Source organism: Chrysochloris asiatica, unplaced genomic scaffold, assembly GCF_000296735.1.
Source record: "Chrysochloris asiatica unplaced genomic scaffold, ChrAsi1.0 scaffold00310, whole genome shotgun sequence".
Classification (NCBI taxonomy): domain Eukaryota; kingdom Metazoa; phylum Chordata; class Mammalia; order Afrosoricida; family Chrysochloridae; genus Chrysochloris; species Chrysochloris asiatica.
This window is the reverse complement of record NW_006408828.1, coordinates 2,615,581-2,630,849: the sequence shown is the minus strand read 5'-3', so window position 1 is coordinate 2,630,849 and position 15,269 is coordinate 2,615,581. Positions and strand designations below refer to the sequence as shown.

The following is a 15,269-nucleotide window of genomic DNA, read 5'->3' as shown; positions in this document are numbered from 1 at the left end:
TATTTTATACAGTCCCAGGGCATGTGCCCTGCTAGTGTTTTTGATACGCAGGTAGAGAGAGGCTAGAAAATGGGAGGGGGGTGGGAGGCAGCTGAGTGGGGCTGCAGAAATTCGGGAAGGTGTGAGTGTGAGCGTGTGTAAATGTGTGCACGAAAGGGGGTACCCCCTCTTGACTTCTTGTGACACGATTCCTTCTGGGGTGCTTGCCCCATGTGTCCCCCAGAGAGGCCTCTAGTTAAGTTGCTATGAGACTTCAGGTGGGATAGATTACCAACATCCCCCAGTTCTTGACTAAGAGCTTCAGGTTGCTGGGTTCAAGAACATGGGTGGGATATGGAAATATTATTTCAATACTTAGCTTTAGTTTTCATTCATCTTCCTGCTCAGCAGTGTGTCCGCCAAGAGCTTCCTCTGTGAGCAGCACATGTTGTGGATCTTCTAGTGAGAGACCAAACTCCCATGTGATTAGAAAATGCTTCTCTTCCATTTCCTCACCGGCAGTGCTCCATTGGAAGTTCTGTCCAGAGATTTTCTCTTTGTCTCCCAGTCCCCTGTTAGTCTCCCTGTCTAGTCAGGATGCACCCCTCTGCTGCACAGTACCTTGGACCCCTAGGCTGTAGTGGGGAGAGGCCGACTGGAGAGGCGTGTGCTTGCCCATAATGCTCTTCCTCTTGGCACCTGCTTCCTGGTGGCGCCAATCAGCAGATTTGTGTGTGGCAATGGGTGAAGTGATTGAGTGACCTTTTCCGATAACCCACTAACTTTTCATTGTTCTCATTAGGGTAGTATGAGAAAGCTTTGTCTCTATATTAACTAGAGCCCAAAGAAATTCCCTTGGAGCAAGATTATGTTTGAGTTTCCTGAGGCAGAGGTTGCTGCCCCTTGTCAGATGTTTGGTGGTCCATCAGAGAGCATCTTTTTATAGGCCCTGGCAAGGGGGCATACTAGGATCCGCAAAGGAAAGAGAAAGTTTAGCACCTTGGGTTCTGTGGGAGGTACTTCCTATTCATTTATGACACTGGAAAGTCATGTCTTTTTTAAAAAAAAAAAAAAAAGAAAAAAAAAAACTTTTTCTAGGTTGGTAGAGAAGGAACCTGCCACATCCTTGTTGCTTCAAGACCCAGAGCTCACTGACAACAACAGTAAATGTCTGGGTTCTGTTTCTGTCTGTCCTTTATTATGGAAAACAATAAAAAAGCCAATGTTGAGGGGCGGGGCGGGAGGGGGAGGATATGGATTATGGTAACAGAAGGGAATCCCTAGCCTTGTTTTCTGTAGAAGACTTGTTCAGTGTTTATCAGATGTCTGTTGTAGCTGTTGTTGATGGAAAAGCTTGTGAGAAAAAACAAACACATGAAGCTTGTAAATGTTTTTACAAAAACCTGTAAAGCATTCTTGGAAGTGGCCAGTAAAAAAGGGGTTTTACCATTAAAAAAATGTAATGTGTCATTGTTTACATGTGTAACTCCTCCCCCCGCCCCCTTCTCATTACACCACTCGATGAAAATGTAGGCACCCTAGTTTCTAGTTTTAGAATAAAGAAGCATTTGGATTGAATTCACCCTCCCTCCTGTGCTGCACTGACTGGGGGACTGATTGGTAGATTTCTTTCCCTGCTGCTTTGTCAGGTTGCACTGGGTCCAGCCAAGTCGGCTTCCCTCTTGCATGGTTTTTACTATGCTCACTCGGGAGGTGCAGGCATTGGGTTGTTGGTTTATTTAGTGTTTCCTTATGCTGAGTTTGAGCCACTGGAGTAGAAGGCAATATAGACCTCATGACCTCTGTATACTGGGCCTATGCTAAAACCCATTGGATGCTTGAAATGAATCATGTTCAGTGGCCATTGAGTCAGTAACGACTCATAGCAACCCCGTATAGCGTTTCCAGGGAGCACTTGGTAGGTTTGAACTGCCAACCTTATGGTTCGAAGTCCAGTGCTGATCTTAAAGCTCCACATCAGGAATTGTATGAACCTTATGAAATGAGTCCTAAGGTTCCATATACTGAGCAAAGGAAGTTTATTCATGAGTAGTAACTATGAGGAAAAGCGCACTCATTTAACAAAAGATCTGTGAGGAGGGTTATTTTTTAGTGGCATTGGAGAATGAGAAGGTGACTGGAAAGGCACTCTCTTTCTAGCATTGAATTGATCCTCACTGCAGTTTCTACCAAGTGCCCAGCACTTCTTAAGGCTGGATGCCACAAATTGTGTAGGGTAGTGGTAGGTTTAGATACTCCGCTCCGGTCTGTACATACCAGTTCTGATCCCAGGGACTTAGAGCTTTGACACCCTCAATAAAGGTGGTTCTTCATTATGGTGTCTACCCATTCTCCAGAACATTAAAAGTCACTACTGCTGTACATAAGGTCGCTATGGGTCGGTACCGACTTGATGGCACCTAACAACAACCACTCAGTATTGGAACTAATTCAGCATTTTTTAATGGTGGTTCATCAATCCTGGCTTGCCGCTAGTGGTTTCCAAGCCCCCTGTCCCACACAGCTCGAACTGGAGCCATTCACCCCTAACCTGATGGGAGTTCAAAGGTCTAGGAAAATCTAACAAGATAATTTGAGCTCACCTGGATTTTTACCAAGTCTTAGTTTCTGTAAAACTTTTCACTTCCATCCCAACATGAATGCAGTAGGAACAGGGAAGGTTTCGGCCCTGCTGTGCGCCATGCTGGCCTTTTTAAGCATGTTACAACACATTCCAGTGCCTGCTAGGTACAGACATTGTCAGGGTTTGGGGATTAAAACAGACCCGATCCTTTTTGAAGGATTCACAAGTGCTAAGAAAGAAATAAGCAGACCTCTGAATAGAATGGGGGGTAGGTCCTCACGCCAGGAGGGAAGCCAGGTGACTTCTTGTTAGGTGCAGTGGGTTCTGACTCAGCAACCTTATGCACAAGAGAACAAAACACTGCCCAGCCCTACGTCATCCTCACACTCACCAAGCTTGAGCCCATTGCTGTTGCCACCGGGGTAATCCAGCTCATTGGGGGTTTTACTCTAGAATGAGAGAGTGTATTGAGTAACCTGTTACAGGCTCTGAAACTCCATCAACAGCTGAAAAATTGCCACCCCTGAAGGTGCCCCAAGTTCACTAGGTACCCCTGGAACCCTATAGGAGCCTAAGTCAGTTCCTGGTAGAACACCCCTTTAATTTCCTTTGGTTTCCTCTAGGAAGCTGGGAATGATGTGCTATTCCTAATCTAGGTCACCCTCCTACTGCTGTAGTTGTTAAGTGCGTACGAGTTGATTCCGACCCATAGCGACCCTGTATAGGGTTTCCGAGGAGCAGCTGGTGAGCTTGAACCAACGACCTTGCGGTTCAGAGGGCTTTGTAGTCCAGGGCCACACCCAGGGCTGCTGCAGTGCTGCTTTTCCCCCACCCCCCAAATGACCCAGGCACAAGACATGAGCTGCTCTAGGCCTCTCTCCTGTATTTAGGAATCTCGATGACCCATGACTAGACAGTCTGGGGTAGTTAACCTCCTCCTCGGCCATGGCCATGACCCCACTTCTGTTTACATAGACCCTTGGAAGGAAAAGTCTAGAAGGCATTCTAGGGCTCTTAAGCTTCTGCCAAGCTTCAGATACCAGGAAGCGCTCAAGAGCCGGCTTAGTTTTGGTCCTTGGCCTGGTGACATACTTACCCCCCGCCAGGGGTGGGAACACTGCTTGTGACAGATGTGGCCCAATCTGCCTGAATGGGGAAAGGAAGCATAGCAAGCCTGAGTTTTACCAGGAAACCTTATCCAGCTCCGGAGGCGACCAGTACCTAGTCACTAAGGCGACTAAGAAGGGCGCCCCAGGCGAACGGGGCCGGTAGTGGAAGGCAGTTTCCACATTCCAGAAGATGATCTTTTCAAAGGTAGCCTCCTACTTGGCAAGTTGTAGAAACCTCGGTTACCTCAAGATCCACGCTCCCAATGCCTCACCCACAGTGCTTCTGGGAGTCTCTTGCCCCAACAGCCTTCGTTTTAATCTTGTTCCTGCCTTCAGCTGGATCGGGAGACGTTAGCTTCCAGGCTCCGGGGTGGAGTGGGGTATCGATTTAGCGAGAGGAGAGGCAGCCATTTTGAGACCAGACTGGGACACAGAAAGGACCATATTGGGAACTCCGAATGCCTGGGGGCCGCCATTTTAAGAATGGGGCCGGCGAAATCGTTCTGTACGGTAAAACGCTGTGATATGAAGGCGGCCATATTGGTACGAGCCTCATGATAGCAGCCATATTGGAAAACGAACTGCTGTGGGCGCGGCCATCTTAGTAACAAAACCGGCCCCTTTCACAGTAATCCGAGCCAAACTCCTCCTCTCAATTACTACAGCTGAAAGTTTCTCCGGTCTGCGATTGCCTCCCCGAGTCCCTCCCTAAATCTACCCCGTACGGTCTGTTTTCATTTTTATTTGCTTATTATGTGTGTGTGAATGCTCTAACTTAATTCTTCCACTTGACACGCTCCCTCTCGCCCGCCGTACTCCCCACCTCCCCGATCTCTGAACGTCTAAACCTGCTTTGACTAGCGTAGTTCCCAGGATATGGCACGCCTCTCATCTGCCGCACCCACCTCCAAATCTATTGACTGATGACCCAACCCCCCAAGAACACTAACACGGGAGCTGGCCTCTGAGACTCCGGATGACTTTATTCAAATGGCTTTACCCTTCCAATAGCTTCAGGTGAGACAGAGCAAGCCGCCCCCCAGCCCATCCCTCTCGCCAGAGTGGCGGGTCCCAGAGGGAAGCGGGCAAGACACCGGCAGAGTCTGACAGGGGTCCTTCTGTTGAGTTATGCAAAGGGTGCCCCAGTCACGGGTGCTTGGGTTTGGCCGCGGTCGGGGAGGAAATGGGACCGACAGAAGTGAGGAAGGGCCTTGTGCTTCGGATAGCAGGGTTGAGCCACGGGGTAGGGGTGGGATGCAGGGAGCCTGGTTGGAAGGGTGGGGTGGGGGCCCTCAGGACAGTAACTGATTTAGGGAAAGGCCCAGGATTGGGAAGGGGGCACAGGGCAGCTCAGAGGAGGGCACAGAAGAACTTTTTCTCCCGAAAGGGGTTCTCCGAAGTGGGCACGGGGGTGATGAGGGGGTCTTCACAGGCGTGGGCATCACAGTAAGTCATCAGGTCTGCTGCCGCCTTGGATACCTGGGACAGAGCCAGGAGGGGGTAGTTAGCCAAAACGTCTGAAGGGACGGCAGTCTCCCCAAATGGGATCTCTTTGGCCATTTCTAGGGCTCAAGACAGTCTTCTCTTCCCTGGTCCCCAACAAAAGCCTGGGACAGCTCTGAGACGCCTGTCCTGAGCTCAGGAAGTCAAGGGGGGAAAGCATCTTAGTCTGAGGTTGGGGAAACTACAGCAAGGCCTGGCCAATTAATGACATCGAGGGTCCCACCCACCTTTATCCGGCACAAACTGGCTTCAATCTTCAGCTGCTCCACCATCTTGCGGGCTTGCCCGATGCTCATAGTGCTGTTAACAGGGGTCTCCCCTTTCATCCTGGAGAGAAAAGGGGGGCAGCTGAGAGCGCCATAGGAGGGTTCTGCCTGGGGCCAGCAGAAGGCCACTCCATGCTGACTCTTCACCAACCTTTCTAGGGTGACTGCCAGGTGCCCCAATATTTTGTCCTCTTATACTCACCCTCCTCCAGTGGCTCTTCCCATCCCTGAGGGATGGCTGAGGAACCAAGGGTGGGACTAGATGCTGTCCAAATTCTCACATGGCCTGAGCCACAGATATTAATACAAATGATCTAAGGCTTACAGCCCTTCAAATCATGTGTGTTCCCAGCTCTGACATTCTCAACCCGAGTGAACCCCACTCTGATAAGGTAGGTACATCCCCCCACCTGTCCCCTCCCTACTAACCTGAGACGACAGGCGGCGGCAGCTCTAGGGTATAGGGGTCAGTGGGGCGCACCAACACCTTCTTGCCTGATGCGTGCCCCACCCTGCCGGGCGTTGCAGCTGCAAGTATCTGACGCAGTAGCAGAGAGCCACTGGGAATGGTCAGGTCGAAGGTCTGTGGAGGGCTGGTGTCCGTTTTTTTTTACAGCTCAAGCACTGCCCGGATGGCTGGTACCTGACAGATGAAGGATGCTCGGAGCCGCTCAGATCCTGGAGCATACCAACTGTCTGGCCAGTGGGGGAGCCTGAATGCCGCCTGCAGCCCCCGCGCGCACCCCCACCGTTACACGTTACTGTCTCACTGCCGGCCCCTCCCCCATTGCAGGCATCCCGAGTCCCGGCTACAGCCCTCCCAAAGGAGCTGGAAGGAACGGAGGCTAACGCCGACTCCCCCCTCAGATGAGGTGGTCTGGGCCCGTGACAGCCCTGCAGTGGAGTGGGCCGGCTGCAGGGGACCCTGCTCGTTTGAAAATCTGACATCAGCTGGGCAGTAGCCCCTCTCCTCCCCCTCCTGTGACACAGCATTTAGCACCTGAATCTTCACTGCCCCCCCAGGAGCCCTCCATTCCCCATATCCAGGAAAATGTGATGAGCTACAGGTATCAGCTGTGAGATCATTGCTTCACGTTCTAGCCACAAGTGATCGGAGTGGAAGGGGCAGTGACGGTGGAGGAAGGTGCGGAAGATGTCTAACGAAATGGCAGACCAGAGAGAAGAAGGGGAAGTCGGGGAAGAAGAGGTAGGTGTGTAGGGATCCGACAAAGAGGAGGTAGGGGGCCATGTGGGGAGGAGGGTCAGTGGGTGTTTGTGGAAGTAGGTGGGCTTCAGAGGGGGGACAGGTTTCCGTTCAAGGAATTTGGAACATTTTAAACAAATTATCTCCTAGGCCTGTAGCGTTGTGCTTGGTGCTGGCAGGAATACAAAACACTTGACCTCTAAAGGGTCTTATCTGGGTGATGACACATGCAAATCCACTGCCAGGGAGTCAGTCCAATTCATAGCCACCCTGCAGGGCAGAGTTGAACTACACCTTAGCGTTTCCAAGGCTGTAATCACTGGACCGCTAACCATAAGGGTGACGGTTCAAACCTACCAGGTGCTCCTTGGAAACTCCTATACAGGGTCGTTATGAGTCCAAACAGACTGGGCGACGCTTAAAAACAACAATCTTTTCGGAAGCTGACTGCCACATCTTTCTTCCGTGGCTAGTGGGTTCAAATCACCGGTCTTTCGGTTAGCCGCCCAGGACTTAATCACTACGCCACCAGCACTCCTTTCGCTGACACATACACGAAATATAAAAAAACGTCATCTGCCAAGACCTCGTGCAAATAATGTACTGTGGGGACTCCGAGGAAGTGAGAGGGCGTCTAGTTGGGGTCAGAGGCCTCAGATGGTGAACACGGGTAGGGGAAAGAACGCGGGCAGAAATGCTACCACTTTCCAGACTCGCGAGATGCGCGGCTGGTGCCAGCCCACTGCAACTCTGGACGAATGCTCTACTCCTTGGACGTCCGTGGGGTGGAGGAGCTAGCTGGGGTCCTTCGGGTGGAGAAGGTGTGGCCTCGTAGGGTGGGCTGAGGGGGCCCTGCTGGCTCAGAGCATGACTTGGGGCAGACGTCGGGACCTGCAGGGCGTCGTTTTTCCCGCTTTGAACATGGTAGTGGCTTCAGGGAAAGACTAATAGGCTAGGGACCCCGGTGCCCAGGTCGGCCCCGCCCACTGGGGGAGGCTCCGCCCCTAGGGCTACAAAGGCGGTCGGCAGAAAGGGGCGGGGCTTGGCGAGAGGCGGAAGTCCTGTGGTGGTTGCCCTGGCAGCGCTCGAGGCTGGTGAGTCGTCTGAATTGCAGCTGCCCGCGGGCGTTTTTCCTTGGTGGCGCGGTTAGGTGGGAGCTCTGGACAACAAGTCGTTGGCTGCAGGGAACCTTGGTCCGCGTGAGGCTCAGCCCCACGGCGGAGCGAGAGCAGAGGAGTCCCTCACGGGTCGGGAAGGAGAAAGTCCGGGGCTGGCAACTGTGAAGGTTCGACTGCTGAGTTTGAGTCGCTCATCTTCTCAGTGCATCACCTCGCCGTGTCCCAGCTCAATGGCCTGGCGTGTGTGAAAGCGATTTTGTAAGAATTTGGAAGGTGCTCATGCGCGATGTTATATATAGTTATGAAGGCGCATCAGACAGGCTTGTCCCAGGATCGGTGGTTGGAGGAGCTCAGGCACTAGGGGTGAAGAGACGAGGCTCACTGGCTCAGAAACAGCGGTTCTGAGAACGGCCATGTGAAACAATGGCTTTGCTTTGTCTTGCTATCTGCGTCCTCAAAAGCCAGTCCAGCAAGCTTGTCCTTTCCCCCCACCCCCACCCCCCTCTCTGTCTATTTCCAGGAACCACCAGCTGCGGCACCCCATGGCCAGGGGTGGCGTCCAGGTGGCAGAGCAGCTCGGAACGCAAGGGCTGAACCTGGAGGCAGGCCCCCTGCTCTGGCAGCCATGGTCAATGAGCCACCAGTACCTGCTTTACTATGGGCCCAGGAGGTGGGCTACGTCTTAGCAAGCCGAGCCCGCAAGCTGTTGCTGCAGTTCGGGGTACTCTTCTGCACCATCCTCCTCCTGCTCTGGGTGTCTGTGTTCCTCTATGGTTCCTTCTACTATTCCTACATGCCGACAGTCAGCCATCTCAGCCCCGTACATTTCTACTACAGGTGAGAGGTATCTTCTGGCCAAGTAGAGGAATCCTGAGAGCTCATTGATGCCAAGGGCCCTTAGAGGTTACTCAGCTCAGCCCTCTCATTTACTGATGAGGAAACTGGAGCCCAGTGTGCTAATTTGAGGGCTTACCTCTCACAGCCTGAGGCTAGGCCAGGTTGACCCAGAGGGCTCTAGGATGCTAGCTCGCTCTACCTCTGGTCATTACGTCCTGGTAACAAAGCACTTCTAGACTCATTGTGAGGGTCAGTTGTCTTTCAGCGGGATCAGGCTTCTCTTCTGCCTAGAATTTTGAGACCACTTGGGTCATCTAGGAACTAAACTGGCCTTCAGCAGGTGTGAGGAAAGCAGCAGTGTACTTTAATCATTAAGCTATCCCCACAGGCAACAGTGTGCAACACAAGAGAGATTATGGTGGGTAGGCTGAACTGCCCAGAACATCAGTTCCTTCCAATTTTATAGACTCTGCCCAATTCTCTCCCCATTTTTACTTTACGAGTGGCTATAGGACCATCTACAGGTGCTGGTAAAGGCATGATTATCAATGGTCCAGAGTTTGTTTTTTCTTTCCTATGTCAGGAGCTCTGGTAGTGTAGTGGTTACGAATCGGGCTGTGAACCTTAAGGTCAGTGGTTCGAAACTACCAGCCGCTCCGTGGGAGAAAAATGAGGCTTTCTACTCCCGTAAAGATTTATACCCTCGGAAACCCTGTACAGGGTCGCTATGGGTCGGAACCGACTCGACGGCACTTAACAAAACAAAACAAATGTCAGAATGTGTGTTCATAAATTATAGTTTCTAAAGAAGGCAGAGCTTCTTAATGTTTTAGGGGGCATGGTCTTATGGAAGCTATGGCCCTTCATGCTGTAAAAAATGTCTGTGTGTCTGTGTCTATGTGTAGGCACAAACACCTCAAGTGTCATTTTGCCATTTGAGGGGTTCAGTGAGCTTCATGAAGGGTATCTGTAGATAGCCTTGAAGGAAAGTTTTCTCAAAAGACCAAAACTGCCGAATAAGAATCTCTGGGGTTGGAACCCAGGACTCTGTATTTTTATCAAGCTCCCCAAGTGATCTCTGGAATCCCCAAAGTTTGCATTTAATCAACAAGGAATCCACAGATTCCCATCTTAAGAATTTCTGCTCGAGTGCGAGGAAAACATTGAAGTTGCAAAAAGAGAAGGAAAAGGTCACTGTGGTCTCTTCTGGCGGCGTTTATTCTCCATCTGGCTCCAACAGAAGGGTGTCTGCTATAGGAGAAGGGATGGGGACAGGAGAGAGCCTGGGAGGAGGCCAAGGGGAAAGGGGAAGGCAGATACCAGAACAGCAGTGGTATCATCCTCCATTCTCATTTAGGACCGACTGTGAGCCCACCTCCTCCTCACTCTGCTCCTTTCCTGTTGCCAATGTCTCGCTGGCTAAGAGTGGACGTGATCGGGTGAGTAGAGGCTTCCGTAGACGTCTAGCTTTGAGGACTTGAGATAAGAGGCCTTGAGAAAGCTCTGAAGAGCAAGACTGAGTAATAGAGACAAGGGAGAAGGTTCTTAGGGAACAGGAGGGTGAAGAAGATAAAGTTTGTGGGTCTTTCCCAGGGAAGATGTTAGGAGTGTTGTTCTTGTATGTTTCCTCACCACTAGATGAGCTGACCAGGGTTCTTGAGACCCAATGGATGTCATTTCCCTAAGAGTTTTGAAAGCTTGTAGATGAAATTGTGAAACTGTTGACAAATATGTGTGACCTGTCTTTACAAAGGGTACTGTGTCAGAGGACTGGCCAGATGGCAGTGTAACTTCAATAGAAAGGGTCCCTGGGACCCTGAGAAATGCCGGCGGTGGGGACTCGTCCTTCTAGATCAGGCAAGCCCATGGAAACGCTGATAAAGGTAGCATTCCTCGACACTTGAAAAGGACTGTGGAGGACTTTTTTGAGCTGTCTGTCAGCAATGTGGAGTCCTGGTGTGGCGCTGCGGGCTAATACACTGAACTGCAAAGTCGTTTGAACTGCAAAGTCAGTGGTTCAAGCTCACCAGCTGCTCCTTGGAAACCCTAGACAGGGTCCGCTATGGGTCGGAATTGTCTTGACGGCACTGAACAACAACATCAGCAACATACTCAGAAGTAGTCAGTAGTGGCATTTGTTGTTGTTGTTAAGTGCCGTCGAGTCGGTTTCGACCCATAGCGACCCTGAATAGGGTTTCCGAGGCTGTAAATCTTTACCGGAGCAGAACGCCTCATCTTTCTCCCACGGAGCGGCTGGTAGTGTTGAACTGCTGACCTTCCGATTCGCAGCCCGATTCGTAACCACTACGCTACCAGAGCTCCTTCAGTAGTGACATTTAGGAAGATTTTTTTTTTTTTAATCTTTGGGAAGTTATTTTTCAAGACTAAATATTTGGTAACCAACAGACTTAAACAGTAACACTACAGGCTCACAGTTAGGACGTCTCCTCTGTAGGGGAGGATGTAAACTAGTCTCTGAGGCTCCCTGGGATAGCTGTGCACATTGGCCTTGTTTGTTAGTTTGTTAGTACAGGCAGTTCCTGCATCAGAAACAAGTTCTCTTTCCAAGCCTGTCTTTAGTAAGTCGAATCTGTACGTAAGCTGGAACAGTCAAGTACAGTTCATATCTAATATTGATTGCACAAATATTTGTCTCAGTAATGTGTCCTGTACCTTTCTGTACATAAACTCTATAGGGGAGTCCTGGTGTGGCACTCTGGCTTAATGTGTTGGACTGCAAAGTCAGTTTGAACCACAAGGTGGGTGATTCAAGCTCACCAGTCACTCCTCGGAAACCCTATACAGGGGCGCTCTGGGTCAGAACCGACTCAGTGGCACTTAACAACAACAACAAGCCCTTTAGATGGAGTCCTGGTGTGGCGCTGTGGGATAAAGCACTAGACCACAAGGTCAGTTTGAAAAAGAAGGTCAGCAGTTCAAACTCACCAGCCGCTCCGTGGAAACCCTATACAGGGTTGCTATGTGAGTCAGAAGGAGTCCTGGTGTGGCGCTGTGGGTTCATGTGCTGGACCACAGGGATGGCAGTTCAAGCTTACCAGCCTCTCCTTGGACCCCTGCTCCTCTATGGGAACTGACTAGACAGCACTTAACAACAAACACTTTAGATACACTAAAACATCTTTGGCATAACAATGCAGTAATGCTTCCATGGCACAGAGCCTCTAGAGGGCTCCTTGTCACTTAATAACAACATTTTCATGCTGTTCAAAAATGTTTTTAATTTTTAATTTTTAATAAAATAGGCTTTCCAGGGATTGGTTCATCGAATGATGAACTATTGGTTGTATGTAAATCAGACGTTCATGACTCAGGACTGTTGCAAGGTGATAGGGTGACTATACCGTGACATCGTGCTGTGGACCTCCAGTTAGCCACACACTATCAAGAAAAACCTAACCAGGAGGGATGAATGAGCCCCAAATGGCAGATTTGAGGGTCCCCAAGTGAAATGTCGTGTCTCTGAAGACACTGAGGCAATGTGCTTCCTGTGATTAAAGAGTAATTAATATTCATTGTAAGTGGGCTCTTTCCTGGTGTGGCACTGTGAGCTAATGCGCTGAACTGCAAGATCAGTTTGAACCACAAGGTCAATGGTTCAAGCTTACCAGTCACTCTTAGGAAACCGCATACAGGGTTGCTATGAGTTGGAACTGACTCTATGTCACTTAACAACAACAACAACAAAATTGGGCAAGGGGATTGGAAATGCCGTCACAAGACATTGTACCTGTGCTTGCAACTGTGTTGTTGCCCAATGGAGAGATGATAATGCTGATACAGGGAGCCGGGGAAGGGCCTGCTAGATGAGGAAAGGAGGAAAAGACTCTAGGGCGTGGGGGATTACAGCAGATTGAAACAATGAACACTTGAGAATGAATGAAGCAGTGTGGCTACGTGTAGAAGTAAAACACAAGGTCCCTGCAGTCAGAATAACAGACAACAACTATGCATGGCATTAAGGTGTAAGATGTAAATTCTGCATTCCAGCAGACTTTGCGGAGAACTGGAGAGATGCTCTGACACTATGGAAATGGAGAGGCTTAAAGTGGGTCTTTAAGGAAGCTGACTCTCGGGTAGGAATGGTGAAGAAGGGGGATAAACAGGAACAGAGGCAAGAACTCATTCAGAAGATTCCCTCAGATGAAATGATAATTAATTAAACAGAACTATCTTCTTTTATTTCTTCAAGTATTGTTATTGTAGTTGGTAAGGGCCGAGTCAGTTCCGATCCATAGCTACCCTGTATATGGTTTCTGTAGGAGTTCTGATAGCGCAGTGGTTACGAATCGGGCTGCGAGCCGCAAGGTCAGCAGTTTGAGACTACCAGCTGTTCCGCGGGAGAAAGATGAGGCTTTCTGCTCCCATAAAGATTTACAGCCTCGGAAACTGTGCAGGGTCACTATGAGTCGGAATCGACTCCATGGCACATAACAACAACAACAACATAAGGTTTCTGAGGAGTGGCTGGTGAGCTTGAAATGCTGACCTTGCCGGTCAAATGTCTTTGCAGTCCAGCGCATTGCATTAACCCACTGCGCCACACCAAGACTCCTTTTTCAAGTACATAACAGCTTTATTGAGATAAAATGATAAAATTAATCATGAGCCATGTCACAGTGGCAAATGAAGGGTCTAAATGTTTTATTGCATATACACCACTAAGGTCGACTCTACTTTGAGGAGGCAGTTGTCCCCCTAATTGTATTTTGAGTGCTTTCCAACTGGAAGGGCTCATTTTCCAGCACTATATTGCAAGATCAGCAGTTCAAATCCACCAGCTGCTCCTTGGAAACCCTATACAGGTTGCTATGAGTTATAGCCGACTCAAAGGCACTTAACAACAATAACAAACATGTCAGTGATCTACAGCTCTTCATTGGGTTTTAACTGGCCAGGTTTTTCACCTGTAGACTGCCACATGCATCCTTCCTGCTGGCCTGTCTTAGTCTGGAAGCACTGCTGAAACCTGTCTGTATGGGTGGTGCCTCTGGTGTTAGACCACAGCTTCCAGCATTGGAAATGGCTTCAATTCCAGAGTCACATCCGCACGCAAGCCACCGCAGCACAGCAAACTGCCTGATGCATGCTGGGAGTTGAAAATACATGGCAGCTTTGAGATAAAAGTCACATGTCGTACAATTCACTCATTTCAAGTGGTTTTCAGTATAGTCCCAGAGTTCTGCAACCATCACTACAATCAGTTTCAGAATGTTTCCTCACCACATGAAGAAAGCTTGTACCCATTCCGTGTCACCCCTCATGTGCCCCATCCTACCTCGAAAGCTCCCTCTTTCTTTTTTGGCAGTTTCTTTTTCATTTTTTTTGAACTTGTGTGTGTGAGCAGCTTATCGGTTTTTTTTGAACTTGTGTGTGTGAGCAGCTTATCGGTTTTCCATTCCACAATTGGTCCACACTTTGTTTCATCTCATTGACTGAAATACCCTGAATGTAACATCACTTGTTCCCACTTCCTCCCTGTGTTTTCCTGTCTCTATCCCTCCTTTTTCAACCCTTCTGAACTCTGTCCTTGAGTCATGGCTGCCCTTTTTGTTGTTGTTCCAACTGATAGGGACCCCATAGAGGGTTTCCACAGCACGCCTGGTGACTTTGAACTGCTGACCTGGCAGTCCAGTGCATTAGCCCACAGCGCTACACCAGGACTCCTATTTACTGTTTCAAAAAATTCCATGCAACAACTAAAGAATCATATAGCAGGAATCTTATTTTTTTTCTTTTTTTTCAAAAAAGGGAAGTTCAGACTGAAAAGGAGAATTTGCATCAAGAAAGGCCTTATTTGACCTGTGGCTTTCTACCTTTGTGCTGGTGATAAGCGCTCCCAGCATTCCCAGGGCCAGATCTTAGAGGCGGTTTTCACCATTTTTTTTTTTTAATTGTGAATTATGTGAGTTTACATGGGAGAACATCAGTTTTGCATTCATCCTTTCATTGCAATGATTACAATCCCCTCCATGCATCATCAAACAACCAAAGGGTACACCTCACAGGCCTGTCCCCTAGCCATCAGCACACAGCCCCTCTCCCTCCCTGATCCAGTGTCCCCAGCCGCTCCATTTGTCCCTGTCAGCATCTCTGTCTCCATTTCTGGCATCACTGCTTCTCTGGGTAGGGTCCCACACTCCGCTCTTCTCCCTTGATGGTCCCAGGGACCTCTTTTCCTGGACTGCAAAATCAACCACTCCCCTCCTTTTATTACAAAACATCTACCTTTAAATTTCTGACCCTCACAGTCAGTCCTGATAGCAATTATTCACTATATTATCTCCATCTCCTGTCATTAGCCCCATCCCAACAGGTTGGAAAAACCATTCAGTGACGATTCTACCTTCCCCTGCCTTGTCTGAAACTAGGCTCCCTCTTGAAAGCTTGTAAGTAAGCCAGTCACTTCTTGCCTTTGTAGCCTGCCTCCCCCCACAATTTTGGATAGCCAATGTCTAAGTTGCCCATCTCTGTCGACCTTGTGTACTTACTGATGGGGTGGGAGTGATCCTCACTGTTAAGATTTGTTCCCTCTTTTGAGCTACTACATCCATAAGTATACGTTGCTGTTGTGAAGTGCTGTCGAGTCAATTCTGACCCATAGTGACTCTGTATAGGGTTTCCGAGGAGCAGCTGGTGAGCTTGAACCAT

At 49.5% G+C, this 15,269-nt stretch overlaps 2 protein-coding genes across 2 annotated transcripts in view; one reads left to right on the top strand and one right to left on the bottom strand.

Annotated features, from left to right (window-relative positions):
• Positions 1-5,022: 5,022 nt before the first annotated feature.
• Positions 5,023-5,501, bottom strand: GNG3 (guanine nucleotide binding protein (G protein), gamma 3). Its single transcript, XM_006875020.1, has 2 exons — positions 5,403-5,501; positions 5,023-5,151 (listed from the first exon to the last, which is right to left on the bottom strand). Exons 1-2 carry the CDS (start codon positions 5,499-5,501, stop codon positions 5,023-5,025), a joined length of 228 nt encoding a protein of 75 aa, XP_006875082.1.
• Positions 5,502-6,594: 1,093 nt separating this feature from the next.
• The window catches only part of BSCL2 (Berardinelli-Seip congenital lipodystrophy 2 (seipin)), a 16,759-nt gene continuing 8,084 nt past the window's right edge, over positions 6,595-15,269 (top strand). The window contains 3 exon segments of the mRNA XM_006878267.1: positions 6,595-6,678; positions 8,284-8,600; positions 9,958-10,039. Coding sequence (XP_006878329.1) covers positions 6,595-6,678; positions 8,284-8,600; positions 9,958-10,039 — 483 coding nt within the window.

What these genes read in the sequence shown, in the direction of transcription:
- GNG3 (XM_006875020.1), bottom strand. Translation starts at nt 5,501, where the DNA reads ATGAAAGGGGAGACCCCTGTTAACAGCACTATGAGCATCGGGCAAGCC. An exon ending in CCAGTTTGTGCCGGATAAAG is followed by an intron (nt 5,152 to 5,402) that starts GTGGGTGGGACC and finishes GCTCTGTCCCAG; the next exon opens with GTATCCAAGGCGGCAGCAGA.